Source organism: Grus americana, chromosome 1 (assembly GCF_028858705.1).
Source record: "Grus americana isolate bGruAme1 chromosome 1, bGruAme1.mat, whole genome shotgun sequence".
NCBI lineage: Eukaryota > Metazoa > Chordata > Aves > Gruiformes > Gruidae > Grus > Grus americana.
In genome coordinates, this window is record NC_072852.1 from 10,305,507 (window position 1) to 10,333,253 (window position 27,747).

Consider the following 27,747-nt stretch of genomic DNA (forward strand, 5'->3'; position numbering starts at 1 on the left):
AATTCTAAATGATTCTATGCATGAGATCTTACCTCCAGAAGACTTTATTCCTGAATCAATGTATTCCAGACATAGATTTATAGTCTTTATTTATAAAAAATTACTTCTTGCCACAGGTATATTTTTAAATTACATATGATGTGAAAAAGAGATTAAGTTTTCTGGTATTTGTTAGTTGCAGTATAAGAAATAGCTGCTTGACACTTGTAAATCTGATGCTGTTCATCATGTTTCCGCACCATTCTGCTCAGGATTTTTTTTTAAATACTGCCCAATCCTACAGGCATCTAGTCACATAAGTAATTTTACTGACATGCATAGACGTCCTAAGATTCCAGACTAACAGACATTTAAAATGTAATTGGGAGAAGCCACTGTCTAAAACTACATTTGGAAAAAAAAAAAAAAATTAAAAGTTAAACCTTTTTCTTTAAAGTGAAAAAGGATATAAAAATGGAATCTTTTGATTCTGATCCACTTAGTAGCATGCTGTTTAATGACTCTAAGTGATAATGTACTTAAATAGTTAATTCAAGGGTTAATCCTCCTCTAAAACTGAGCCGGGAACAAAAGCTGAAATGACTTTTCGAAGAGGAGGGACGGGAGGAATTCTGACCCTTCTCCCGATGCTTTACAACGTGAAACCACGAAGCAATTGAGGAATCAGTGCACGGCACGTGGATTAAAACGCTTCCTAGAAACAGCTAGTACTGTACATTGCCTCAACCCTCCCTGAACTTTCTCAGTAAATACAGCAGCCTGACAGCCCGGCTTCCCCGCTGGGTGGATCCTGCAACTCCAGGAGGGAATGGCACTTCTTGTTTTTAATTAGCAAAGGTGAAAGGTGAATTAAAACTAGCTGTTTGGCAAGTCAGAGCAAGGGGCTGAGTTCTGAAGAGCACCAAGGAGGAGGGTGCTTTCTTCTTTTTTTTTTTTTTTTTTTTCCCTCCCTCCTTCTCTGAATGAATTGCCTTGCAGGAGGGACTGAAAATACAGCTTCTTCCTGAATCCACTGGCAGAGTTACTAAAGAGAGCTCAAGACACAACACTGCAGAGTAACGCCTTGGAATGTCCTCGCACTTTATAAACAATTGTCCTAGGGAGGGAATATTTTTACATGACATTTGCACAGCTTGACAAATGGCTAGCTGAGGCTGTGTGCTTCTCTGATGAACGCTGAATTTCCCATAGAGATACCCCACAAACTGACCAAAGAGAGAGATCTAACTGCACTGGGAAAGTAGAAGTGGAACTTGGAGCCTTAAAAAAACCCCACCAAAACAGCAAACAAACAGCAGCAGTTAAGTGAAGAGCGCAAGAATTTGATCTTGGGCAGGATGGCATCTGCCCAGGACCTTTTAATCCTGGCACTGTATGGCTTGTTACTAGAGCTACCGACTGGATGTCATGCAACAGATACGAGGCAGCCAAGGTTACGTCTGTCACATAAAGGTAGGTCAGTGTGTCAGGTTTTTAAAGACTTTATGCTAATGCAGGTTCATTGACTGCACTGAAAGTATTGCATTGGGGTTAAATTATGGTCCTTTGACAGAGTAAAATCTTCCTGTTCAGAAATCTCGTGAATTGTTTCCTTGTACTAAACTGCATTCATCATTAAGTTTACTGAATTCAGGAAGATTCAAGCTACTTACAGTGATGATTTTAGGCTACTGAAATATTCTTCTACCTGAAAGTGTGTTAGATTTGCTTGTCATTCTGTCTTAGCCTCCATGCTGTAAGAAGGATGTCTGGTCCCTAATATGAGAAATGGAGAAGGTAACCTGAAATTATTGCTGCATAAATATACTCTTATGCATCAAGTAACCCTTAAATGATTAAATGCCTGTGTCACTTTTAGAATTCTATCTATCTACAAATATAGCGAAGGCAAAAAGACTGAATTCCTGTGCAACCATATGATTCATTTTCTAAACTAGCAAGTGTCATCACACTATAATTAAAATGACTAACTGCCAACGTAAGTCTGCTTGCAGTTTAACTGAGTTACCCAAAGAAAAAAAATGTTATTTTTTCTGACATATGTATGTAGAGTACTTATAACTTTTTTTGGTTTTAAGTTATTTAAGTTTCAGTTTACCTGAAGCCTGATCGATTCTTCCTTAGCTCCTTCAGAATATCTCCTTGTTCAGTTCTGGATTGTATGTGATTTAAACTCTTCCCTATGATTTGGTTTTAATACTGTGTATATATAAAAATACCTGTGCACAACCATGTCATTCCAGTTCTCTGCAGCATTACATACATTTGTAGATGATGTACTTAGAAATATATGACAGGCAGTTATTGCAGTAGGAGTGAAAAAATGTAAATGTGCAAGATAAATTGATGGTTGGCCAATCAGTAATGTTTTGATATTACCTCTTATGCAAAGATGAAAAGAAAATGCCTTTTTGCTGACATACTTGGGAATGAGCAAATGCTAATTTACTCAAGAACATTTCTGCAGTTATGAAAGTGATAACTAAGCTGCATCAGTGTGAAGTACATGAGAATACCTATTTTAAGTATGGCTAAGATTTAAGAATTAGCATCAGCTGCAGCTCCACGTGTAGACAGCTTTAGTCTAAACAAGGTTTAATTGTGTTTTATATAGCAAGCTAAATTACCAATTATAGAGAAAGGAAAAGCTGAATAGGATAATTGGTCTGAATGTCTTGCTAGGAAGCTATAAGGAATGGATTTGCTTTTATAGGGCAGTGAAACACTTTTTAAAGAAAGAAAGATTTGTCATGGAAAGCTGTCTTCTAAGTAAACAATTAATTTCAATGAAATAAATTAAATGATCCCTCTTAATATATAAACCACTTCTCTTTTAACCTACAGTTTCAGAGTACAGTAGCAGCCAGGGACAAATGCTGATTATATAATCCTTTCATATCTCTTACTGTTGAAAATGTGCATTTGAACATGGATTTATTTCTAGGTGTAATTACTAAGGCTATCATTATTACTGATATTTGTTTGCTTGTGATGGGGTAAGGGAGATGAGAAAAGCACAGTAAATGAGACAAATAGACCTACTGTTACGTTGGTTCAGGACTTTGGCTTAGCTGCCAGTTTTGGCAAGCTCCCCACTATGGTGCTGCGACTATTAACTGCTTCTGTGCTCGCTTGTAGAAGTAATTGTTTTTCCGCTGGTTGGAATCAGTGTACATTTCACTGCATACTACTTCCATTTTCAGCAGGGAGCCAGTAATTTGGCTATAACACATAAAACATCCATTTCTCACAGAGAGCCAAACCTCCCCTGCCTGATGTCAGTTCGCTCAGATCCAATGACACAGAAATATCTGCCCCAAGTAAATTCTGTACCATGAACACACACATCACCATCTTATATTTCGCCTTGTACAGTACCCTGCCGCATTTTTCACTCTTATGAAATGTGACTGACTGATTTTCCAAGCTGCGTTGCGGTCAGTGAGTGCTTGACCGCGTATCCCGAGTCAAAGGTTAGAAATGGCATACCTGCCTGCACCCTGGGAACAGCTATTGCAACTCTCCCAGCCAAAAGAATGTAGCGACCAAGCATGAAGACAATGAGTAAATGTCGTCGTTGTATTCACTAATCAAACAGGAACAGCAGGAGGGTCCCTCATCTTAATTGCTTTGACTCCAGAGAGAGATTGCTGTGGGTACCAGCTAGGCACGGGGCAGTTCGGAAGGGGTGGTCACGCACCCTCTTCACAGAGCTGCTCCAGCCTGTCCTGGGAGTTGCCGTGTTGGTACAGATGATGAAGCCTGTATGTGTAAATTTAGCTGTAAATTCAGTTATAAATTTCACTGCAAAAACCCTGAAATGTGAAAATAAGCATGCTTGCTCACTGCTTCCCTTGGATGCTGGTGGATGCTGGTGGTTACTTCGGATGCAGGCCATTGCGAGATAGGCTAGTGCTCACTCGTAAGTTAAAAGCTTCTGTGGCAAGTATGATGAGGTTTATGCACATGAGATTTTTTTTGTTATGGGAGGAGTATTTACAACTAGTTATTCTTATTTTAAAGAGTCAAGAGAAGGCTTCCACACATTAGAAAAGAAGACTATTTGATTTTTATAAATTCACAAATTCTCTCTTTTTTTTTTTTTCATTAAAAGCGATGCTCAGTGAGAGTGTAGTGAACTGACAATGAATGAGAACTTTTTGCTCTCATAGCAAACCAGGCTTCACCTGCAGCGCACACATGTCTCCAGACCCACTGCAACAAGATCAGGTCCTAACCCTTGTGCGGAGGGGTCACCTGATGGATAGGAATACCACAATCCCCTTGCCAATTAAGAGATATATTGTGCAACCCCTGTTTGACTCTATGGCCATTTACTCAGCTTCAGTGGGAGCTCATGAAAGTCCTGCATTCTTGAACTACTGTTAAACCTGTCAAGTTAATGCAAACGGTAATGGTGATTTTTGGTAAGGTAGAGGATGATCTTTATTCACAGTAAACTCAAACATGAGAATTTTGCCATTCCTTTATATGGGATTAGAATTAATCCTATAACCACCTAACAGTTGTGGTTCTAACTTCATTTTTAGTAAGCTGAAATATATTTAGTAAGCTGAAATATATTTCTATCCAGGACTTGAAGGTGTTTTCCTCAAACCATCAGCTTTTGTCTATCAGAAATTTTACACTGCTTTTAGTACCACTGATGGTATTAGTGGTATGGTTGCACTAAAGGTCGGTGTTTGATGGTGACCAATGATCTTGCTTGGGGTAATAATGTACTCCAATAACTTCATGTTGATTTTTAGAGATAAAAATGTATTATTGCTCAGTATTACAGAGAAATAATGTTTCTACATTATTAAGTTATAGGTTGACAACTACTTTTAAAATCATTAGCTCATTTTACGTACAGTACAGGCTCTGCCTAATGAGGTGTTAATGAAAGCCAAGCTTTAGCCCCTATTCTTTATAGGCTGCTGGTTAAATTCTTTCCCAGTATCCCACGGTTTGAGTTCTCGCAATGGGAAATATATAATTAAGGTGAAATCAGCACACACTGCATGTTAAAAAGAAACTATTTACATTACAGATTGAAATGGATTGGGTTTCCAGAGGACAGGAGGGATATATTTATATAAGCCTAACAGAGCTATGCTAGAGTCATGTAGGCCTGAAGAGCCCATGAAGGATGTAATTGTATAATTCAAGCTTTATGCACGGTTTGCAGTGTATTTCTAACTGTTTTTTTTTTCTCCCCTAGTTGGTGAATATGGCAAAAAGCAAAGGTAACATAGTATGAAAAAGAGAGGTTGAGTCCTTCCAGCGGTCTGTACAACTTTGTTGCTGCAGTGGGATCTGGTATAGTTGGTTATGTGCAGAGATTTGCAGATCTTGAGGGATCTATTTTCTGGTTTACCCATTTACATTGCTCTTGAGTGACTTGAGGGATTTTGGCATCACCTGATCTCTGGTTGTGTAGCTATGCATTGGACTGGAAAAGGTATGGTTAAGTAGCAGTTGTGCCTGCCTTATCCATCCAAATATCTCCCGTTTCCCTGCTGTGGGAACTGCTTGCTGCTTTCTATAGCAGAGTCAAGCTGCGGCAGGCAGAAGGAGAAGACTGAATTTAGAAGGAAATAATCCGGATTGGAAAATTTATTCTCCAAGCATAAATATTTCAAACAATAGCAGCAGATGACTAAGCAAAGGAGAGCAGAAATGTTGCAGAAGAAAAGTGATACTCTCCATGTTCACATACAGACTTTAATACGTAGAATGTGTAATATAAAACATTTAATGTATAAGAATTTAGGTTTGTTAGGGCTGCCTAATGATCTTTGAGAGCTGCTGATGTCTGTTACAGCAGAAAAAAATGTTTCATTGCCATTTGCAGGAGCCAGACTTTCAACACACCTACCTTAACTTTCTTGATAATTGTAATTTAGAATTCATTTTAATTAACACTAAGAGTTTCATCATAGAATCATAGAATCATCATAGAATCACAGAATGGTTTGGGTTGGAAGGGACCTCAAAGATCATTTAGTTCCAACCCCCCTGCAAGGGCAGGGACACCCTCCACTAGACCAGGTTGCCCTGGATATCATGCTTATCCATGATCTCATGCTTATCCGTGATATCTTACAGTGTCTGTTCTCTAGCTAGGTGGCAGCAAAATTTACTCAGGGACTAATGACCAAATTGAATAACAAAAATGTAGGGAACATTAAGTCAGGCATTTGTGAATACTGAAGTAGGTAAATATATTTAATGTAAAAGTATAGTATTTTCAATTAGTAATCACCTGGCCACATAGATCATGGCTAATTAATGACTGGCCACATAACCCATAGCTGAATCATGACTAATTCAATTTCATGCACAAAAATGTTTTCTATTTTTAACAGCTTTCACTGTAATAGAATTTGATTTTGAATGACTAGGAAAGACTAGTTTTCCTACCAAGGCAAATTCAAATTTGAGAAAGATGTTAATTCATGCTAGATATAAATCACCTTGAATTTGTACCAGAATAAGATTTAGCTTGTGGTGTATGCCTACATATAGTCCAGAGAAGTCTGTATTTAAAAAAAAAAAAAAAAAAAAAAGATAATTATATATGTATATACACACATATATATGTATCTATAAAATATGTGTGTATATATAACAGATTGAAATTTGGATTTTTCTTACAATGAATTAAAGAGCAGTATAATTCCAAGGGTTTAGGAACTAAAGACTTGTATTATCCTGTATTATGTCTCCAGGTCTAAATGTGTTTGGGTATAAGGGCTGATAACCAGAATTATGAGTGTTTGGAAAAACTACATGACAAGCAGTGTCTTCTTCTTACCCAAATTCTCGAGGTCACAGAGAACTCAATGTCAGCTTAGAAATGTCTTAGGGAAAGACACACAAATATGTCTGCGCCACTTGTGGGGTGGAGAGGAGAGCTTTGGCATCCCTCCTCCCGCCGGATGGACAACTGATTCTTTACCAACAATCAGGACAAGCTTTACGTTTATTATTCATCCATATCGCAAGAGGTGACTGGCAGCAAGTTCAGGAGTGTTTCCAAGTAATCCTAGAGGGACTTGCTCACCAAGACAGGAACTTTTTGGCAGAGAATCCATGCTAGTTCCTTTCATAACTGCATTTTGTTGACAAAGGCTTCTGTAAGTATTGCTGTAGCAGAACTCTGAAGCAATAAGCACCATCGCCAGGGATGCAAGCAGCAGACTGTTTGCTGTGTAACATCAATCACTTTCCTGCTTTTTCTTTAAAGAACTAAGTGCCATCTGAAGGTGCAAGACCAGAATATCCTGCATGCTGCTGCTTCTATGCAGCTTACCTCCCCACTTTCAAAGTGATGACACCATCTGCTATTTTAAACTCTTCATCAGATACTCTACTCATCATTATTTCACTGCAAGCGTTATATTTTACTTCAATGAAAATGGGATTAATGCTGTTTGTATGATTTACAGTATGCTGTGTAAGGGTGAGCATCTGTTTCAGGCCTTTTGAGAAACTTTTGGTCAATAAATATTCTGAAAGTGTGCAATGGGAATACCAAATGTTATTAAAACTGCTGCCCTGGTTTTCTTCATGTAGCCAGGCAAACATGATGAAGTTATAGCATGCAGCCAGCTTTAATTAGAAAAATCTTCATTTCTTAAAGAAATTAATAGCCTGCAAGGATAAAGATAATAATCTTTGTTTTACAGAAAAAAAGTGCTCTTAACTTGAGTATACTATTTGAAATGTTTTGTGTTGGTTAGTTAATGTTTGGCATTTAAATAATCAGTTAAGGATTCATAATTAAACATGAAAGAAAATGTTAAAAAAGAAAAAAAGAATGAAAATATTGCATTATAGAAAATCCGTAGCGTAGTTTATTTATAATTCCAAACTTCTGTAAAGAAAGGACATAAAGAACTTTGAAGAAACAATATTTGAGAAGTTTTTAAAATAAACTCCATCTTTAAATTGATGAAAATTGTAAATTGTCATCACCAAGACTCAGTTTGAGGAACTGAGTTTACTACATACACTAAAACAAATAAAACCATCATGATTCTCTCAGAGCATAGTTTCAAAAACAAATGTTACCAACCTATTGTTTCCTCACTTTTATCATCTCACATTGACAAATTTCTTTTTCCCTTGATCTTGGTTCTTCTGATAATACTCAAGGCTACAAATTCTTGTTTTGGAAGAGAGATTTCACCTTGTTAATGAATTCAATTGAAGGCTGACTTCACTGTGTTTCTCCTCTAAGCATCTTCTGTTAGTTTTGATGAAGTTATAAATTGATATGCTTTCACTCATCCTGCATCCTTTTGGCAAACTGTTTTACAGCAGTCTAAAGACTTTTTTTTTTTCCCCTTTCAAAACAATGTAAAACAGGAATGTATCATTATGTACTCAGTTTTTTCTTACCCTGTGATGATTTTCATGCTTATAAAAATCGCCAAAGCAAAAGTGTTTTGAGATTTTTATTTTTTTGTTTAAAGAAACAACATTATGAACACAAGGAAGGGTTTCTCTGTTTTTTCTCAGGGTTTCTTTGTGACATTTCTTAATGATAGACCTTTTCAGAGGATTTCTAAATCACAGCACATTACGATCAGGCGTCTGGATACACTGTTTAGCCACACTGCTCTAGGTGAATATATCATCTTAGTGATGAATCTTTGTTTCTCTTCTAGCCTACTCTCATTCTTTTTTCTTACCTGTAATCTGCAGGACCTCCGGAATATAATGGCATGTCAAAGGTTCCTTTTATAGTTAATGTGCAAGTATGTACAGGAGGTCTGTAACCACAAAGATGTCAACAAAGTGATGCCTGCCAAACATCTTGGTCCTGGCATGACACACAGACTGTGTGCGTAGCCAATAGCTGCAAAACTTGGATCACTCATGTAGCAGAAAAATAATTTTTGATGGAATAAAAGTTGAATGTCGTCTTTAAATTACTTTTTATTAGTCTCGGGTGAAAGCAGATAATTGGTAGTTGTTTATGTCATGTCTTGCTCCCCTGTCTCAATATAGTGCTTGGTATGCTTTATTATCTCTTCTGTCAATCAGAATCTTCTTGACTCTTATTAAAAGTCAACAAGAGTCTTCCAGTTGCATAGAATGACCTAAGATTTGTCTTGAGTGCAATGCAATGTTTCAGACTGAAACTTCATTTGTCTGGTGGAAGTGCCATCCATTTACCTCGTACGCTTCACAGTACGAAATCAATGAAGTTTACCGGGAAACAGCAACACTCTCTGCCATGTTGTCTCTTTGCCTTCCATGGAGAAACTTGGTGCCATAGCACTTTCTGTAAGTCACCTGCCTGTTACTGGTTGACTCCTGATACTTAGATCTCCAGTATGAAAGAAAGGATTCAAAACTAAATTTCCAGTCAAGGAAGGTTGTATGATATAAATGGGATTTTTGTGCTTTGTGTGATCTATTACAATATAGTTCAAAGGATCCCTATGAATATTAAATGTCAAAATACAGAAGAAATAAAAGGTCAAACATTTCATTCATGAAAAAAGAAAACCAAAACCAAAACCAAAAACCAAACCCAGCCAGACAGAGCCTGCTAGCCAAAAACAGGGGAAAGAAAAAAAAAAAAAAAAGTCACTGATGACTTCTCATATCCCTTTGGCCTGAGCTGAAGATGTTTATTATTTGTAAGAATTTGATGACAGGCAATATATAGTCTTCTTTAGACTGGTATTTGGCAGCAGCAGCTAAATAAAAAAAAAGATGTTTATGATCCTTGTGAAATCATGTTGCTAACATTTCTACTTCATCAGTACTAAAGAATTTCAGGTTTTAGGAAATTCACTCTTCAGTGTAGCATGTGACGTTTATCCTCTATTTCTGTTTCTCTGAATCTCCAAAAATTTATTTACATACAAATTTAAAACATTCCTGACTGGATCCCTCTAGTATGATGATGGTTTGTGGGGGTTTTTTGCAAACTATTTGCAAAATAGTTCTCTAAACCGAGGAACCAGTGCTTGGAAGACAGGCATTCAGTGAAAGACGACTTCACTCCTCTTAACATCCTTAATGTATCTATTCTCTACTTCTTCTGTGTTTATTTTTATCTGAAGGATTCCTGACTTCATACTGTGAAGCAATTGAAGCTTCAGTGGGGAGTCAAACAATGGGCTTTTTACTGTTGCTAAGTTTGCTTTATAGGCTTTTTTCTTGCAACGCATTTGTTTAATAGGCCTAGTAAAATGGTGAATGCAGCTGTAAATATATCTTTTATTTGTTGATGTGCAATAAACATCACAGGGATGTTGGCCTTTTCTTATTCTGATCTTCATGACACTGGTGAAAGGAAATTGTACAAAATGAATGAAAAGTGCCTTAAACTGATTGCAGAAAACAACAGTCCCCACATACCTAAGGGTCAGTACCTTGTTTCTCTTTTAACAGATGGTTTCTCCCAGCAGTGTTACTAAAACTTAATAATAGTCAAATAATAGGTTGCTTGATGTGAAGGAATTATTCCAGATAGCACTATTCACTGGGGTCATCACTGAAGGTCATTTTTCAGCCAGAAAGCTAAAGGTTAGCAAGTGTTGCCCAATTCCGTGAGCTCCTGCAACTCTTTATTTATGATTAAGCTAAGTGCTTTCCCGTGGGTGTGTGCTAAAAGCCAAGAGTAAAGGAAAATCAACCCATTCCTTTATGTATTAAATATTTCATCTCAGTTGATTGAGAATGGTATGATGCAAAGCTTGAAAACACGTGTTGTCTGGGAGCCCAGAAAGACATAAGCTGTCTTAGAGATCTTGTTCTTATTAACATTGTTGCTGAAAAAAATGTCTTATGTGCCTGTGTTTACATGCAGTAAGTCATTATTTTCTCTTCTCTTCCCTTCTCTGCTTATCTTAGGCATGGCCATGTCCTCCTGCATATTTTGAGGTTACACAAGCATATGGGATAGCAGTCATTTCTAAACACACGATTGAGGAGGTGTTAAAGTATTCAGCAGGTTGAGCATTTATTACAGCTCAGAACCAGGCTGTAAACAGTCCCAAGCTCTTTATGGATTCCATAGTATTCCTTACTGAGTGACTGCAGTTTCCGTGGGTCAACACTCAAACACTTCAATGGGTTATTTCATTTCTAAAATACTTGAATTCTTGTAGATAAAATGCTTCACATTGAGAAGACAAAATAAGCAGTTAACAGTGAAGAGTGGTTCTCCAGCAACGGCTTTGAATGTAGCACACTGTACTTAAATTCTACTGCTAAATATATGAAACATTTAATACAAAAATAGAAGAAAGGCTTTATTTCACTATTAGTAAGGACAATAGCAAACCTCCCACAAAGTTCTGTGACTAAAGATTTGAGAGGGTATTCCTTGGTCCTGACTTTACTTTCTGAAAGCGGTGATTCATTTGGTTGTTGCACTTAGCCTGGAAGTGTATTTCTTTCTCTCCTGAGCATAGAAGGAGAACACCCATCAGCTTAAACCAGAGGCCTAGCTTACACTCAGATAAAAGTAGGTGAGATGGATTTGGGAAGAATGTCTGATGATGTTACACATCCAAGGATAAAACCCTTTAACTGAGAATGACCTGCTGCAGAGCTTGTAAGCTGCAGCACTATTGCCTTGATAAAGTATAAGTGAGGATATTATTACTAAGTAGTGTGTCTTTGATCTAATAACGGTCTGGGAGATGAGGACAAAGGTGTAGTCACTTGAGCAATCTAAGTGGCTACCATGACTGCTGGACACAGCTATCTCTGGACCACAGACATGTGTTCTGCATCTGCTTCAGTGCACAATGTGCTGACTTCATTTAAGCACAATATGCTGATTTAGGTTAAGCACGATATGCTGACTTAGGTTAAGCATCTTTCGGAACGGTTTAAACTAAACCCATGCATTTCATCTTGTAATAGGTAAGTCTTTCACAGCTGCCTGCCAGAGCTCAGCTACTCTCTGGCCAAGAAGCAGTAATACACAGTGGTTATATAGAAGGTTTTTAAGTTATTTCCGCTGCACACAAAGCAGCCTTATAGACCATATCCTAAAACTTTCGTTCTATAAATACTTGATCATGTGTGTACCTTTAATCAGACAAATTACTCCATTGATGAAAAGTTAAGTTGGGGTTTGTTTGAAAGATCAAAGTCTAAGGCACAGATTCTTTGTGGCCATCCCTATAGCGTGATTGATTATAACCAATCATGACAGAAGTTGTTCTATTTTGCCCATACCCCAGGCATTACAAAGCAACATGAAACTCTGACAATTTTGATTTATGTGTATAATTTCACTTTCCATTTTATTCTTTGGATAAAACACTTATGAAAAGGCTGGAGACTTACAACTTACTATGCTCCTTTGTTACATGGAAAATGGTATTTTCAGAAAACACTTCTTTGAGGCTTTTATAGAGCACTATGGGTCCTTGTCATTTAGAACTGAGAAATAGATGTTACAAGTGCTATGTGCGGTCTCTGTAATTTCCTTGACACAGAACAACCCTTTTGTTAGAAAACGTAACAGATTACTTCGTAATATCAGGTTAATGGATTGGATTTTTTTTTTTGTGGTTTCACATTTACTGCTTTAATGTGTAATAGCACTAAAACCCTTGAGCTGTAAAATTGGATCTCTGGGCTGTTGAAAACTCCTTGTACTCTTAATTTAAAAGTAAAACAAACCAAAATACTTATAGCATGGAGACTTGAAAATAATAATCACTGATGTTTATACATTCTTCTGAAACAGCTCCTGAAGTGTGCTGTGAATTTGATAGCAGCATAGAAATGCTCTACCTTAGGATTGTTGAAAGGTAACAGACATATTGACACATACTGATATCTGATACTATTGCCTGGGAGTGTTGCAGGACCCGTGGGGAATATCTGAGAGTTAGACTTGTCATGTCTTAGCATGTTTTATATTTTAAATGGTGTAAACTATAAATTACCACAAAGAAAGTAGCTTTCTAATCTGTGACGAAAAGGTGTTTCAGAGTTTTGCTGAGTTAGTCATACATTATATCCATGACTTGTAGTCCTGCTGCAACCTTGCTGGTGTGGTTTGGCTTCTGTGTTTTAACTGTTCGCAACATGAGGGTGAGTTTCTACAGATGTGGGTTTCTGTGCAAATTCTGTCTCAGTGGTTTTGCTGTATAAGTGTTTGGTCCTTCAGCCTGTAAGGTCTGCTGTTGCCAGACATTGTAATTTCGATGGCAGGCATTAGCTATTACCACATCCACCTGTGTCCCATACTTAACGGTTGTGACTGCGTTACAGTAGCACAGGGTAATAACGTGTCTCTGCTGGCGTGTCGGAGCTCTGCAGTTGCTTTTGCAGGGATTGTAATACTGCCGATACTACTGAGTCACTACAGGATTGTTTACGGACTTTTAAAAATGCATCTGAGAGCACTAAAGGGTGGAGGTAGGTCCTGAGAGCAGCTTGCGTAATTGAATTAGAAAGCCTTCAGGCTGACCGTAACGTTATTGATTGGACAAGACTTGGTTTCAACCCATCAGATCCTGACCTAAGCAGTTACTGATTTTTACCCTTGTAAAAAGACCTCGCAGCTGCTGGTAGCTATCTTAGATGGTGAACTCCAGAGATCTGACGTGATGCTTATAGAAGCTATAGTACCCTTAAAACACGTCTGCGTGCAATTTTAAATCAAATCCTTTTATATTTAAAACATTTCCTTCAGGAAAGAAAGGTTACAGTCCTTTTCTTTCATTGAGAGTATTTCTGTTAGGCTGATTGGGTCACCAATAATGTGTTAATAATCTATTAGATTCGAGAAATCTGGATTCACTTTGAAGCTTTATGAAAAACTTTGAACAAGCTCCTGGGATCCTCAAGTATTTACATCTCGCTAAATCTCATAGTTGTTTTCCCAGTAGAATTATCTAACCTAAATGTGAGAATAAAACTTCATTCCAACTACCTATTGTTTTGCCTAGTTAAGAGTGAAATATCTTTGAGCAGCATGACACCAGCAAGGAGCAATATTAACAAGGACATACCTCAATAGGAGGCAAACATTAAAGCAGAAAATAAACATGAAAAGTGTAATAAATGTATTCTAGTCTCCTATACACTTGTATCTCATATCCCTTGGGCTTTCTCTGTTCTTTCCTCTACTGAAATAGTCTGAGATCTTCTCCTCTTCTTCACTAGCTTTGTTAGTATCTCAAATTCTTAACAAATCACTTAATCCTTCCAAAGTCACACGCACCTTTCCTCATCCCTAATGTTTTCCTGCTGCAGCACACATAATGGACTTTATTCTTTCTTTTGGTTAAGGAACTAATGGAGTTTTTCCATTTCTTAACTACTGATTTTCATGAAATTTGGAAAAACTTAATGCTTTTTAGACTGCTCTTACTCCCCACCCTTTTCCCAAGTAATTTGAAATATATCAGAGGGATCTCATGTGTCAGAGAGAGCAAACTGATCGATGGATTGTGTCACCAATGAGCAGAGTGATCAAAAAAGCCTCCTTTTCTTAGGAAATGAGACTTGTTTTCATCACAAGAGAATCAGTGTCTTTACTATGATAGATCATCATCCTCTTACCCCTTCAAACTGGTATTTTGTAGTGAAGCCAGATAACCTCCTGAAGATTTAGTAGCAATGCAATTGCAATTATCTTTTCCAATAGTTCCTATGGAAATGTCGGTCTTCTGCTGTGTTGCAGGTAGCTTTTCCGAGGAAGTCCAGCTGATCACCAAGCAAAATTTAGGCTGAAAATATTTTCTTATTACGTGAGTTAAAGGCACTAGGTCTCCTTTCTTAAGGAATAAAAATATTAAAAGTAATATATATGTGGGGTTTGGTTCTTAATGTTTTGTCCTTTACCAATAATTGGGGACAGTGCAATGAATATTTGGAAGAGATTTTCTGTGGCATTCCCTGCTTTCAGATGGGTTAGGATTATTATCCCAGCCCTTGCCTGTCCCTGTAGGATTTTGACAGGATCTTATTCCCAGAAGAGTCTTGGAGATGTACACACATGTTGACCTTCCTAGACAAAGAATATTAAAGCAAGAAGCCAAAGAATGAAGAAGACTGCCCAGGTCAATATAGTGTTAAAAGAAAAGAACATCAGGAAAAAAAAAAAAAAAAAAGACCACATACAATCTATATGACTGTGGAAGATGAGAGTCCTTACTAGAAAAACATATGAACTGGGAATTTTATAGACCAGATAGCCAGCCTAGTGAGATAGGGCTCCATCTGACCTGAATCAGTCCCACTGTATCAGTATCAGCCAGTTTTCACCAATAGACTTGGTAATGTGAACAGTTAAAAAACAAAACAAAACACCCCCCCCCCCCCCCAACTTATCAGGCCAGCAGCTGACAAATGTGTAGATAAGCAAGATGAAAAATAAAATCTATGGATATGTTGAGCATATTCTAATTTAGGAGTAATAAAAAAGCATTCTCTGTTTACTTTGTATTATCTTAGATGGTGTCACTCAGCTCTGAGTGATAAACTATTAATAAATAGTTTTATGTTGTACTAACAAGCAGTTTTATTTATTTATCAGTAACCTCCAAAGTACTTAAGTACAGCAGCATTTTACTGAAAGTGTTTTGAGATAATAAGTCAGATAAATTAAGCTTTTTCCTTTTATTGATTGTACTGCAAATGCATTCCAAAAGTTCTAGTGTGCTGATGAAACCAAATTTCTCCTTAAGCTGCTGACATTTCTTCTTTTGTAATGTTTATCTAGATACTGTTAATTAATTGCAATTTTGCAGATAGTTTAAGAATGTTAAAACAAGTCTCGCTGTCTCTCAATTCCCAGAAACAGTAACAACACTTTTAAGGAGAAAATGGCAGGTGGTGTCTTTCAATTCTAGTCTCCCCGAGAATGCTTCTTTTTGCTTGTATTTAAGTATTTAATTCACAAATTCTATATGAACTGACTTAGCGATGCTGAGGCTTCCATATTAATAAATTGAGATACAGATTTTTTTCTTTGAAGTCCTAGGTACTGACATCTAAAAATTTTTAAGAATATTAGTTTTTAAAAATTGTAGTGCTCAGCATTGCAAAGAATTCTTGGAAACAGAAACTCCAAATACTGGGGGAAATGGACAGTAAATTGAAAGAGCTTAGCATTTATTTTCTGAAATACTGCATGCTTTTTCAGAAAGTCTGATCCCCCATTTTACCTGAGTTTGGCAAAATTGCTTTTTGATAAATGTCAATACATACTAATAACTCATTAATACATTATCAGTGAGTTTAAGTGGTATTTTTTCCTCTAGGACAAAGGCTTATCATTATTACTTGATTATGTCTTGAGCAGGTATTTGTGTAAATTGTTGTGGTGAAGAACAGCTGCAAGGAAATGTTCAGTTGTTCATTTGTTGCAAGGTAGCCCAGGCGACACCTGCATCCTTCTGCAGACTATCTGGGTTTGAGTTTGGCTACTCATTCTTCAGATTTCACTGTAGCTTTGCAAATCACCAACACAGGACCCAGGAGCACACTCAGTTTGCAATGGTTTAGCAAGGCATGTGGCGTCTGGGTGCACCTTCATGGCCTGCAGCAAATATAAAATAAAGCAACTTCACAGAATCATTGTAATTTGGGGCCAAAATTACGTTGATTCTAAGGCATGCAGTTATCACAAGTTAGCTGATGCACGTTAACTTGTCATCGCATCATAAACTGATCGTGCATCAAATCTCCATCAGTTCACATGTCTTAGTTGATTCTCTTCTGTTGGCCTCAATGGGCTGTTTCTTTCTTTAAAAAGGTTTCTTGACTCAAAAAAAAAAAGAACCATTCTGCTTTGCTTTGTGGATTTCTTTTTTAAATTAATTTTCCTGAATATACATGATTGGTATCATATGTTTATGTGACTTCCAGCTAGTAATACAAGGATTTAAAATTATTTTGGTCTTTTTTATTTTGTTTTTGTATATATTTTGCTTTTGATTTTTAATGTCTTCTGAAGTCTCATATCATAAGGTTAATTTATATATATATATATTTTTTTTTTCCTTTTTAATATTATTCCCCCTCTAAGAGAGCTAAATTTAACTCTGATGTGGTCACTATTACTTAATGTCTCAAGTATAACTACTTTTTCATTTTTTTGACTAGCTTTTCCTTTGATATGTTACAAAACAAGCCATTCCAAGAAGGAATCATTTAACAGACAAAATGGAACTTCCTTAAATGTTTTCTTTATTATGCCAGACAATCAGTTTAAAAAAGAGATGTCCAAGACATTTTCTAATTTAATTTTATTCTTTTTCTGTGGCCTCATTGATCTCAGCCAAGACTGTGTCATTAACATTCTCTCCAGTAGAAGAAGTACCATATCTGTATGGTACTGTCCATGTTCTCTACAGACATCAGTTTAAAAAATAAATACATTTCTCATGTTCTAGAATATATTTACTTTGTTTAAACAGTTGTATTTATTATGCACATGTTCTTGTTTGTAGACTATAGCAGTGTTTCTACTCATTCTTTTGTGGCATATGTCCCTTGCTCGATTTTGGGGGGTCTGGATGAAGAAAAACGTACCTTTTTATAAACAGGGGAATTTCTATGATGTCTGATTTTCCTGAGTGAACCTTTCTTTTACTATATTTGAATATGACTTTGAGAAAACAGAAAGCAACTCAAGGTAGAGGATTTACTTTGACTTACTAAAGCAATTTAGTGTAAAAGAAATCAGTTAATTTCAATGGGGGACTGTATTTTAATTGCACATGTTTAAAACCTCTAGAAACTATCACTTTTTCTTTAAGACAGTTTTTATTTAAAGTCCGGATAAGGAGCAGGTTTGCAAAAATGAGTTGTTTTGTTATTGGAAGATATTGGATGTTGACACTGTAATGACTGAAGCACAGCACTGAAGCGGTACCGTATCAGTATTCCTGGTAGACCGACTGTCAATATTAGAAGACCTTTTCATTCTGTACAGTATTAACCCTTTTGTTTCCCTGTAGATAACTGATTTTTTCTTAAATAGAGCTTGATTAGTTTGGAAAAAATATTTATGTAACTAAATAGCAGAAATAGTGGAAATAATAGCTAATTACGTTTTTGACTATTAGTCCTTGCACAGCTTATGTTTTGGTACATATGCAATGATACAGGCTTAGGGAAGAGTGACTGGAAAGCTGCCTGGTGGAAAAGGACCTGGAGACGTTGGTCAACAGCCAGCTGAATATGACCTGGTGGTATGCCTAGGTGCCTTGTATCAGTGATGCTGGCACTTGTTCAGATCAGCTATGACTTTAATCTAACAAACTCCTGCTAATGCAGTCATTGACAATATGCTTGAACTACCTTCCTTTGGCACTTTTTATTAACAGATTTGTTTGTGGTGCTCAGATTGTTATAGGAAGTTGGAAACTGTGTTGTGTGGTCTGTAGCCCATACTGATGTCTGGAATATTAGTAACTCCTGGGAGTCCTCCTAAACCGTGCACTTGTTGCAGGGTTACTTTTAGTTAGATGGAACTGGACTTCATAACCAACATATCTCTTTCCAAATTTTCATGACATTAATTTTTAAGATTTATCAATGGCAATGAGAATAGAGACACCAAATTGTCAATCAACTGCAGAAGATATTAATAACTCTAACAGGTGTGCATTTCAGACCAGCAGTAGTTATAATGCTACTAACCTATGTAGATAAGGAGGAACGCTTACAAATTTTCTGAAAAATTGTCTATTATTTAAAGCATTTAACCTGAGAATAGAACATGTTTGTTGGCAGTGGAACTGCTTATATTTTGATTCCCAAAGCTGTCATTTTTTTTTTTTTTTTTTCAGAAATTAGCTTTATTTTTTTATTTGCTCCTTTAAGCTTCCACTGCAATCTGAAAAGTCTGAAGAATTCCAGCAGCAGTAAATTGGGTGTTAACTGAGAGACATGGAGAAACTGACTGAATTCTTAGCTAAAATGATTAAACTTTTAACCTAAGACAAATGTAAGCTCTCAATCTGCAATAAATCCATGGGTAAAATTTATATGGCTAAACTATTAGACTATATTTCTGATGTACTGTTCAGGTTATCCTGAGTTTTACAGCAGATGAAAACTTTTTTCTGCCCTTGGATAATCCGGAAAGAGAGTGACATAATCAAACAGAACAATAGATCATTCATGACTACTGAATAAGTGGCATGTTTTTGTTTTCCCAAGCTAAGCATTTCTAAATTGAATACCCTTTTGTGTCTGTTTCTGTGTTAAAAGCCTACATTCCTTTCAATAAGGATTTTATAATGAAGACTGATATAAGAATATATGGGATTTGTTCTGAGTTGTAAAAGTCACTCCATAATGAATTCAGAAATATCTGATGAATAATTCATTGTATTCTATGTAATATCAAGATTAACTTGTCTTTCAGCTGATGACCAGATAGTTCTACAAAAATATTCTATAGGAACAAGGAAGATAAAGGACAAGGCCTCCCTACTTACATATACATCACACTTGTATTAATTTTTGTATGCATTAAGGTCTGTTGAATAAGATTTGAGCTATACATCGCATGCTGAAGCTCAAGTTCAGTATATCCTCTAAACATATGTTTGGGACTTCTGTGAACATATCCTCTGACTTTAGTGCTTCAGCTGGCTGAGGCTCTTCTGATCTTTTCCAAATTCTGATGGAACTTACGTTTTTGGAAGCTTAATTAGTTTTGTTTTCACTGCATGCACATTGCAAAATCAGGATAGAATTAGCTCACAGCCCAAGCTGGGCTTTTCACGTCATCTGAAGTACTCCTAACTTGGGCTGGGCTTTTCACTTCGTTTGAAGTACTCCTAACTTGGCCTCAGGTTTCTTGAATGAGAACCGAGTAAAAGCCCAAATTAACAGTGCAGTGAAGATGTGTGATCCTTTCAAACATTACTTCTTTCATTCTGTTCATAGCTAACTAAATCTCTTCAAGATATTACAAGTATGCTGATGACTTTGTACTGTTTGGGAAGTAAAGCTGAGTTTAGGTCCTGGTGGTTACTAATCATATTCCGGCAGAGTATTCCCTTCTGATTCTTAAAATGACTAATAATTTTTCTGGGTTTTTGTGAGTCCACACCCAGTTTCTGGTTGTTTACGATTCTACAGTCTTTTCCGTGTTAGCTATCCCTATATCCCTGCTGTTATGTGCACGTAGGATCCGCGGTTGCACCTAAAAGAAATTGTCTGTGAGAATCCTCTGGCATACTTTCAGGGGGCCAGGAGGAAAGGAAAGGGAGAAAGTCATTCCCTGCCTTGCTCCTCCACCCTCCAAGAATAATAAATAAAAAAAAAAACCCACCAAAAACCACCAAAACCAACCACATTTAAAAAAACACTGGAGTTTGATTCAGGATGGTACAGATTAATGTGTCGAAATTGGGTAAGGCTGTGCCACTGTGACACATTTCCTCTGGCATGTGTTCTTAAAACTATCTCAGCAGGCTTTGTGCCTGTGCATACAGATCCACAGATTCACAGATTGGTAGGGGTTGGAAGGGACGTCTGGAGATCATCTAGTCCCACCCCCCTGCTAAAGCAGCATCACCTAGAGCTGGTTGCACAGGATGGCGTCCAGGCGGGTCTTGAATATCTCCAGAGAAGGAGACTCCACAACCTCTCTGGGCAGCCTGTTCCAGTGCTCGGTCACCCTCAGAGTGAAGTTTTTCCTCATTTTCAGATGGAACTTCCTGTGTTCCAGTTTGTGTCCATCATACTCCCGTAATCCTCATGCTACAACCAGGATCATGATAGATCCAGTATTCTCATCTTGTTATGAGAATCCACAGCCTTCTCATTATTTATAGGGTCCAGGTCATCACAACAGAAAGTCAGAGAGCAGCAACAGAAGAGTTTAATCTAAATTGATAGATCAATATCAGTCTAATCTTGACCTATGTTAGTTGTATTTTTAAATGCCATCCCATGTTGCAGAGTTAGAGAAACATATCCACTGAAGAAATAGGAGATCCTTCTAATTTTTTGGATCTGTAATCAGTGGGGCAGCTGGGTTATCTTCCTCAGTAGGACACTCTTAATCTAACTAAAATACTAATTGTCATTCTGTGAGATCACTATCCTACATTTGAGGTGGTAACGTTCTATCTGAGACACTTGCAGAAAAGATCTTATGTCTGAAAGCTTGTTGCTTCTCCCAACTGTTTCGGCGTTAGAAGCTGTAGCCTCTTTTTTTCCTTACCTATATTCTAGGAAAATCATAAACACACTCTACAACTAAAATGTAGCAAGTGACTGACTTATTTTAAAACTAGTCATTAGCAAAGATTCATATAATGGTACCCTCCAGAAGAATTACTTTGTCAAAATGAAAACCAAAATGAAGAACAGCAATGTTGTGGGATATTTAATATTTAGATAGTTTATCTAAATATCTCTGCTATTTCCCTTGTGCCTAGTTTTTACCCTTGTAGTTATAACTAGGATCAGAAATAGAAGTGTGACAATATTCTAGAGGAAGATATAGAATTACAAAAAAAAAAATCCCTCAGATATGATTTCCTTTGTATACTCATCCCATCTTAAATCAGGCTAATAACTCCGAATTTCTTTCATTGCTAGTTCTGCACTTGGGAATACAGTTTGAGGTAAGCAATTTTAGGACAAATTGGCTATTTGGAACTGCTGGACTGGAAACCAATGTTGCCTTTCCACATCTACAGTTGGTCATCTCAGGCTAGCATGCATAAGCACATTTAAAACAGATTTGAACTGAAGAACTATGTTGCATTATACTACATTATGCTTTGATAGACTATGACACAAACTTAAATGCCAGGTTCTCACTTGGCATGATAAATACAATTTTTCAAAATAGCTTTTTTTTTTTAACTGCTTCACATTTGATAAGGAGATGTGTGTTTCTCTTTACTTGAGACATTGTGATATTATTATTATTATTATTATTATTATTATTATTATTATTATTATTTCAAATAACAGAAATAGCTGCAGAAAACTTTCAGTCTGGTCCCAGATAGATGTAATGTAGATGAAGCAGATTGTGTATATCTTTATGTACCTTTTTTGTCCTTACCAATACACAGCTTGGTATATGAAAAATAATGAACAACAATGAGGTAGATGTCATGAATTTTTTACACATAATCTTGCAAAAGCTACACCTTTTCTCAAATGAAAACATAAATTTTAGTATAAGTGAATACTGCTTTTTTTTGAAAGATTTAACAATAATAAATATAAATAAAAATAATCTTATCATAAAAACTGTTCTCTCTTTCTAGATTATGTGAATGATCTTTAGAGGCAAAATCCACATACTGCATAGGTCTTAATTTGAATACCTTGTCACTTATTATTTGGTTCTTGTGGTATTTTAGATTTAATAATTAATTAAATATAATATTTGCTGTGTTTATTAAATATTATATTTTTCAATGTGTTATTTTGATACTTATAAAGCATGATAGCTGTCTTCCTGTTCTTCCCAGTAAGTAACTTTATAAATTATTTATTTTGTGATTATATTAAGAGATGTAAGACTCAACTATTTGTAATCCTCGTACAGCTAAATACAATATTTCAATACCATACCTTGGTGTGTAATACCACTTGAAGTTCTAAAGCCAGGTTCCTTAATCCTACAGGATTGTCTGGAAAATAGATGAACTGTTATAATGTGAAGGTTAGCATATCTTAGCTGAGTAACCTTTGTAGTTCACCCTGGCAGGAGGAGCCATTAACCACTTGGTCCTTCTCCCATCGGTATATCCAGACTTTCAAAAGATGCTGCAGATCACTCTGTGACTTAACCAACAAATCTCATGTTTTCAATTTTCTTTTCAAGGCTTCAATTTTGAGTAGCCTGCAGGACACTGAAATTTTGCACGGAGCGTAGCAATTGCCGTTCACTACATGTAACTGAGAAGCAGAGAGCCCCGGTGTTTCAGCTTACTAGGGAGTAGATCCATGGAGTATAGCCAGTTTCCTGGACTATTAATTAAGTCAAGGATAGAGTTTTCTACTTCACTATGGATCAGTTAGACAGTTTATCATTCCTACAGATCCAAAAAATACATCTGTCCACATCTCGTGGAGCAATATTTTTTTCACCCTATATATTGAAATAACATATGTCTTGCACCAGCAGGAAGTCCTGTTGTTCGCCTGCGGTGATAAGTAGCTGCACTTACTCAGAGAGAAGGTGATGTTCACAGCTAAAAAAGGCTGTCCAGTTTCCTCTTCTCCTACTCAGCGTATTCAGCTGACAAGCTGAACTGTGTTTTAACAAAAGGAATTGCGATGCCTGCAGTCTCCAACACAGTCATCCAAGAGTGGGGCCTCCAGAGCAGAAAGTCAATATCAGTATTGGAAGAGATTGCTTAGGGGATTGCACAACCCGGTTTGCAGCAGCAATTGTTTCAATAATAGTATGATTTGTCTCAACCTGTACTTCTTGAAGTGATTGACTGTAAAAAGATGTTTGAGCAAGTGTGTAGTAATAACCTCTGAGCAAATTTTGTCCACATCTGGCTGTTTCTATAACCTTTCTACATAAGAGAAACCTGGAGAGTCTGAGACAAAGTGTGTGATCTGGCTTAACTATTTGTTTTACGTATTGGTACAAACAGTTTCACAACTTACATGTGATAAATCAACGTAAAGTTTGCAGCAGTACAGTAGGAATCAGGGCTGATGATGACGATGATGATAATTTTATTCTTTAACAAATGCTGTTACGTAAAACGAGTCTAGTCTACACCTGGCATTTCAACCATCATACTTCAAACACCTTTTTTCCTGGCGTGACTATACACTTATTCATGAAGCAAATATTTCAATAGCACCACACTTTTATTCTCTCTGAAAGAATAGTTTTCCAATTTGAGATACTGAGTAATCCAGGAATTAAAATTGTCCTTGTTATGCTACATATGCATAAGTTTCTACTTACACTTTCTCTGCTTATGCCAGTACTGGGGTTTCCCACTACTCGTTTTTAATATAATCAGACTAACTACCATGGCCACTCAGTGCAAATTAAATTGCATACAAATTGCAAATCCATTGCAATTTACATTACCATTCAATGTAAATCGACGTATCACCCAGAGCTTCAGTGGATCTACATTGATTTCGCTGTTTTACATCAGTGCAGGTTCAGTATGCCTATTGTTTCCTTAGACTTGCAGGGATGTGCTGGGCCAGCCAACATGTGCAGTGATGGTTGACAGTTAAGTGGAAGACCACTTCCCGAACATAAACAAAACCATTTCATTATTTTGTTTTAAAAAGACAATATTCAAATCATAATCAACTGAATTAGAGTGTAGCAGATATTTTTTCTGTATCAAAGTGAACATAGTTCTTATCAAAAATGCTCATCACCCTGGCAAAGATAACACTTTTACAAGACCAGTTGGAAGAAAAACCAGTTGCAAGCATGCTCCCAGTCATATTAATTCTTCTTCAGATTCAATGCCTAGAGAAACTTCTAGTCACTCTCTCTTTAACTACAAAGCAGGTGTAAAAAGGAAGGGCTGCAATCAAGGAAGTCATCCTACATGTGCCAGCATGGATTAATAGTTCTTGACTTCAGCAAAGCATAAATCCAGCCAGAAAGTTGAAAGGGAATAGGGTGGTAGACACAGTACTGCTACTCTGGATTAGCTCAATAGGCTTGAACGAGGTTTTGCAAGAGCCAGTGGAGTCCTTTGCTCTGTCTCTCCTCTCCTAAAGGCTGGCATTTGCTTGATATTTTCAACCTCTCTTGTACCGAGGCAATCATCACACGTGGCAACCAAGTGCAGTGTTGCGCTTATCATTTCCACTCAATCTTTGGCCTGTCTCATGAATCCAGCAAGGGATGATTTATTCACTAAGTTTAGTAATAACTTGAGTCAGTAAAGATAAACTCTTCATTGTGTTACTTATTGCACAAACATGTATTAAAAAAAAAAAAAAAAGAGAAAAGAAAGGATTGTAAACTCATCTGTCTCCCAGTTTAGATGGAAGTGCCTAAACATCAGTTAGGAAATTCTACTACCTACCAGGAAGATTGTTTTCACAGCTACTGAAGCCAAATTAAAGGTGCAAAATTCAAAAGCCTGAAAACCTAGACTTTCCACTTGGGTGGATATTGATGTATAATTTTACATGGCTGTCTGTGTCTAGATAGGTGTTGACAACTGACCTGATTAATTGATATATGTGGAAATACTATGTCTATTCATCTGAATACTGTTAGTTAGTCTTTTTTAACCGATATGCGAACATCATTCTGTCTTTGGGTTCTCGTTATATATATTGGATAAATAATATTAAAGTTTTCTCAAGAAACATATATGTCTAAATACAAATATTTTTCTAGCAGTGGCTATAATATGGCATTTCCTATGAGCATATCTCTGGTACAAGAAGGAGTCTTTTCATATCTCTGACTATTAAAATAGTACAGCCTATACTGTGCACAGGGTCTGGATGGATTATTATAATGTTCTCTTATATCCTTCAAATTTCTGGGACATTTCTTATTTGGCATGATTCAGTCCAGCTCTGTTGAATGCATAGGCATGTAAAGGTTTAGTACAATTTCACTGGCAATAGACTCCTAATTTATAAAGGCAGTTCTGATACCCTTTCATCATTAATGTTCAGTTTTCATCTAATGCACATTTTTTTTATTGGACTTTGAGCAAACATATGAAATTTATCATTTTAGCTGCTACTGCATGCCTGAATTTAAAAAGAGAAAGAAAAAAAAAAAAGTAGGAAGCTTTATCCTGTTTAACCACAGCATATTTTTTTCCATCCTCAGGGAAAAAAAAATAATTCTGGTTGAAAAGGATACTCTGTTATGTATAGCATAATGTTTTCTCTGACTTTAATGGATTTCACTGTTTTAGAAAGCCCTGAAAATGGAAAACTTTAGACACTAACAACTAAAATCACATCACATTGCTTTTATTAAAAGCAAAAAAAACCCTTAGAAAAGAGAACAGAGAGAAGTATAGATTCAGCAGTGTTCCTTTCTTTGAAAAAAAAGAGACTTCCAGGATGTATTTTCTTTAGAAACATATGTAAGTATGCTTAATTAGCACACTCAGAGATATTTAATAATGAGCAATTAGTTTTAAATTGAGAGAAGCAGCTGTCACTTTAATGCTTTGGATAAATGTAGAGGCTCTGCAGGCATTCAGGTTTCATAAAGCATTAATGTGACTTGATATTTGATACAACAACGGAAGAACTTTCTGGGATCCATCCAGCTATGCTTTAGCATATTTAACACCATTCCTAATTATGTTCTAAATTAAAGTCTTACATATACAGATGCATAACTCCAAGTACAATGTTTAAGATACCATGTCTGGAATATCATAGAATTTTAACAAGAGATTCCACGCAATCCATTTGCCTTACTGATAACTGTGTTTGCAGAGTCATCCCTACCGATTTACTGCTTCATAAAAAGTAAATACTAACGTGAATTGATTTTGCAATTGCTTGTGGAATGGATTTTTTATGGAAGTACCTGAGAAGTAGAATTCTTCATGGACATTTTTCACTTCATAAAAAGTCAAAAATATATTTTCCACAAAGAAAATGAATCAGTGTTTCTTTTCAGGCAAATGCAACCTAAAACCAGAATATACTTTGTTTAACTTAGCCATTTTATTTTGAGTTAAACACTAGACTACACCTCCTATTGGTGACTTGCATTTGTATAGAAGTCTCTGTTCAAACCCTCGGATTCTTCTTTGGCTCGAATACACTATAACTAAACACAATATACCCATAAATCAGTGACTGTGCACGTGTGACTATTGCTGAAACATTCACGTTAGCTGACATTTTCAGTGAAGCCTGTGAGATTTCAGTGACCAAGTCCTTATCTAATCCACTTCAATCCCTTTGAAAATCCTACCATTAATTACTGAATTCTCATAATGAATAATTTCTGAAAGCACCCATGTACTTCTCAAATGACATATAATGTAGTCTTTTGAAATACACTTGTCTTTGTGGAGAAGAACAGGTAATTTTCAGGTAATATTTGTTAAATATTCAAATAAACTAGTTGATTTTTTTTATTATTTTAAGTACAATTCTAACTTTTTACTACACATGTAGTAGTTTAACAACATAATTAATTATCTTCTGAGAAAAGGATAAAAATTCTTGTAAGAAAAGTATGAATTATTAAAAGACAGCTATAAAAATGACTATACTTATAGCTGGCAATATAATCTAGCACAGCTTCTATTTATCATTCTCCCTAAAATGCTTTATATATATTTTAAATTATATATCAGTTTTGTATCAAATATTCATAAACATACCAATTTAAAGCACAACCAAATGCTTTTCTAACATTAGGTGTATTACAATAGTCTGACATATCTATATGTCTTCAGTTATTAACATTTTTTATGTTATTATTGCCTTTATCTCTAATGGATGTAAGTGAGATTAGGGTGACATTTGTACAAATCTGTAGCAAGATTCTTCTGTTCTCAGGGAGAACAACGTGGCTTTTGTCTGAAAATATCTGGAGTATTAAACTCAGTTTTGGTTGCATATCCATATAATGTCTGTTTTTGCTGGAAAAACATAAGTATTAGAGCAATTTATTACTATTCTGGCAACATCCATAGGATTTAATGAGATGGCTCTCATTTTTGTAATCTTGTAATCTAGTAAAACCTAACTTTAAAATGTTATTCTTCTGAGCATTTAATTCAGTTTTTATATCCATAGGTCAAATTCCTTACT

At 36.2% G+C, this 27,747-nt stretch overlaps 1 protein-coding gene across 1 annotated transcript in view; it reads left to right on the plus strand.

Moving 5' to 3' along the window:
• Positions 1–853: 853 nt before the first annotated feature.
• SEMA3E (semaphorin 3E) overlaps positions 854–27,747 on the plus strand; it is a 147,496-nt gene continuing 120,602 nt past the window's right edge. Inside the window, exon 1 of the mRNA XM_054835466.1 lies at positions 854–1,452. Coding sequence (XP_054691441.1) covers positions 1,338–1,452 — 115 coding nt within the window. The 5' untranslated portion in view covers positions 854–1,337. The remainder of the gene's footprint in view (positions 1,453–27,747) is intronic.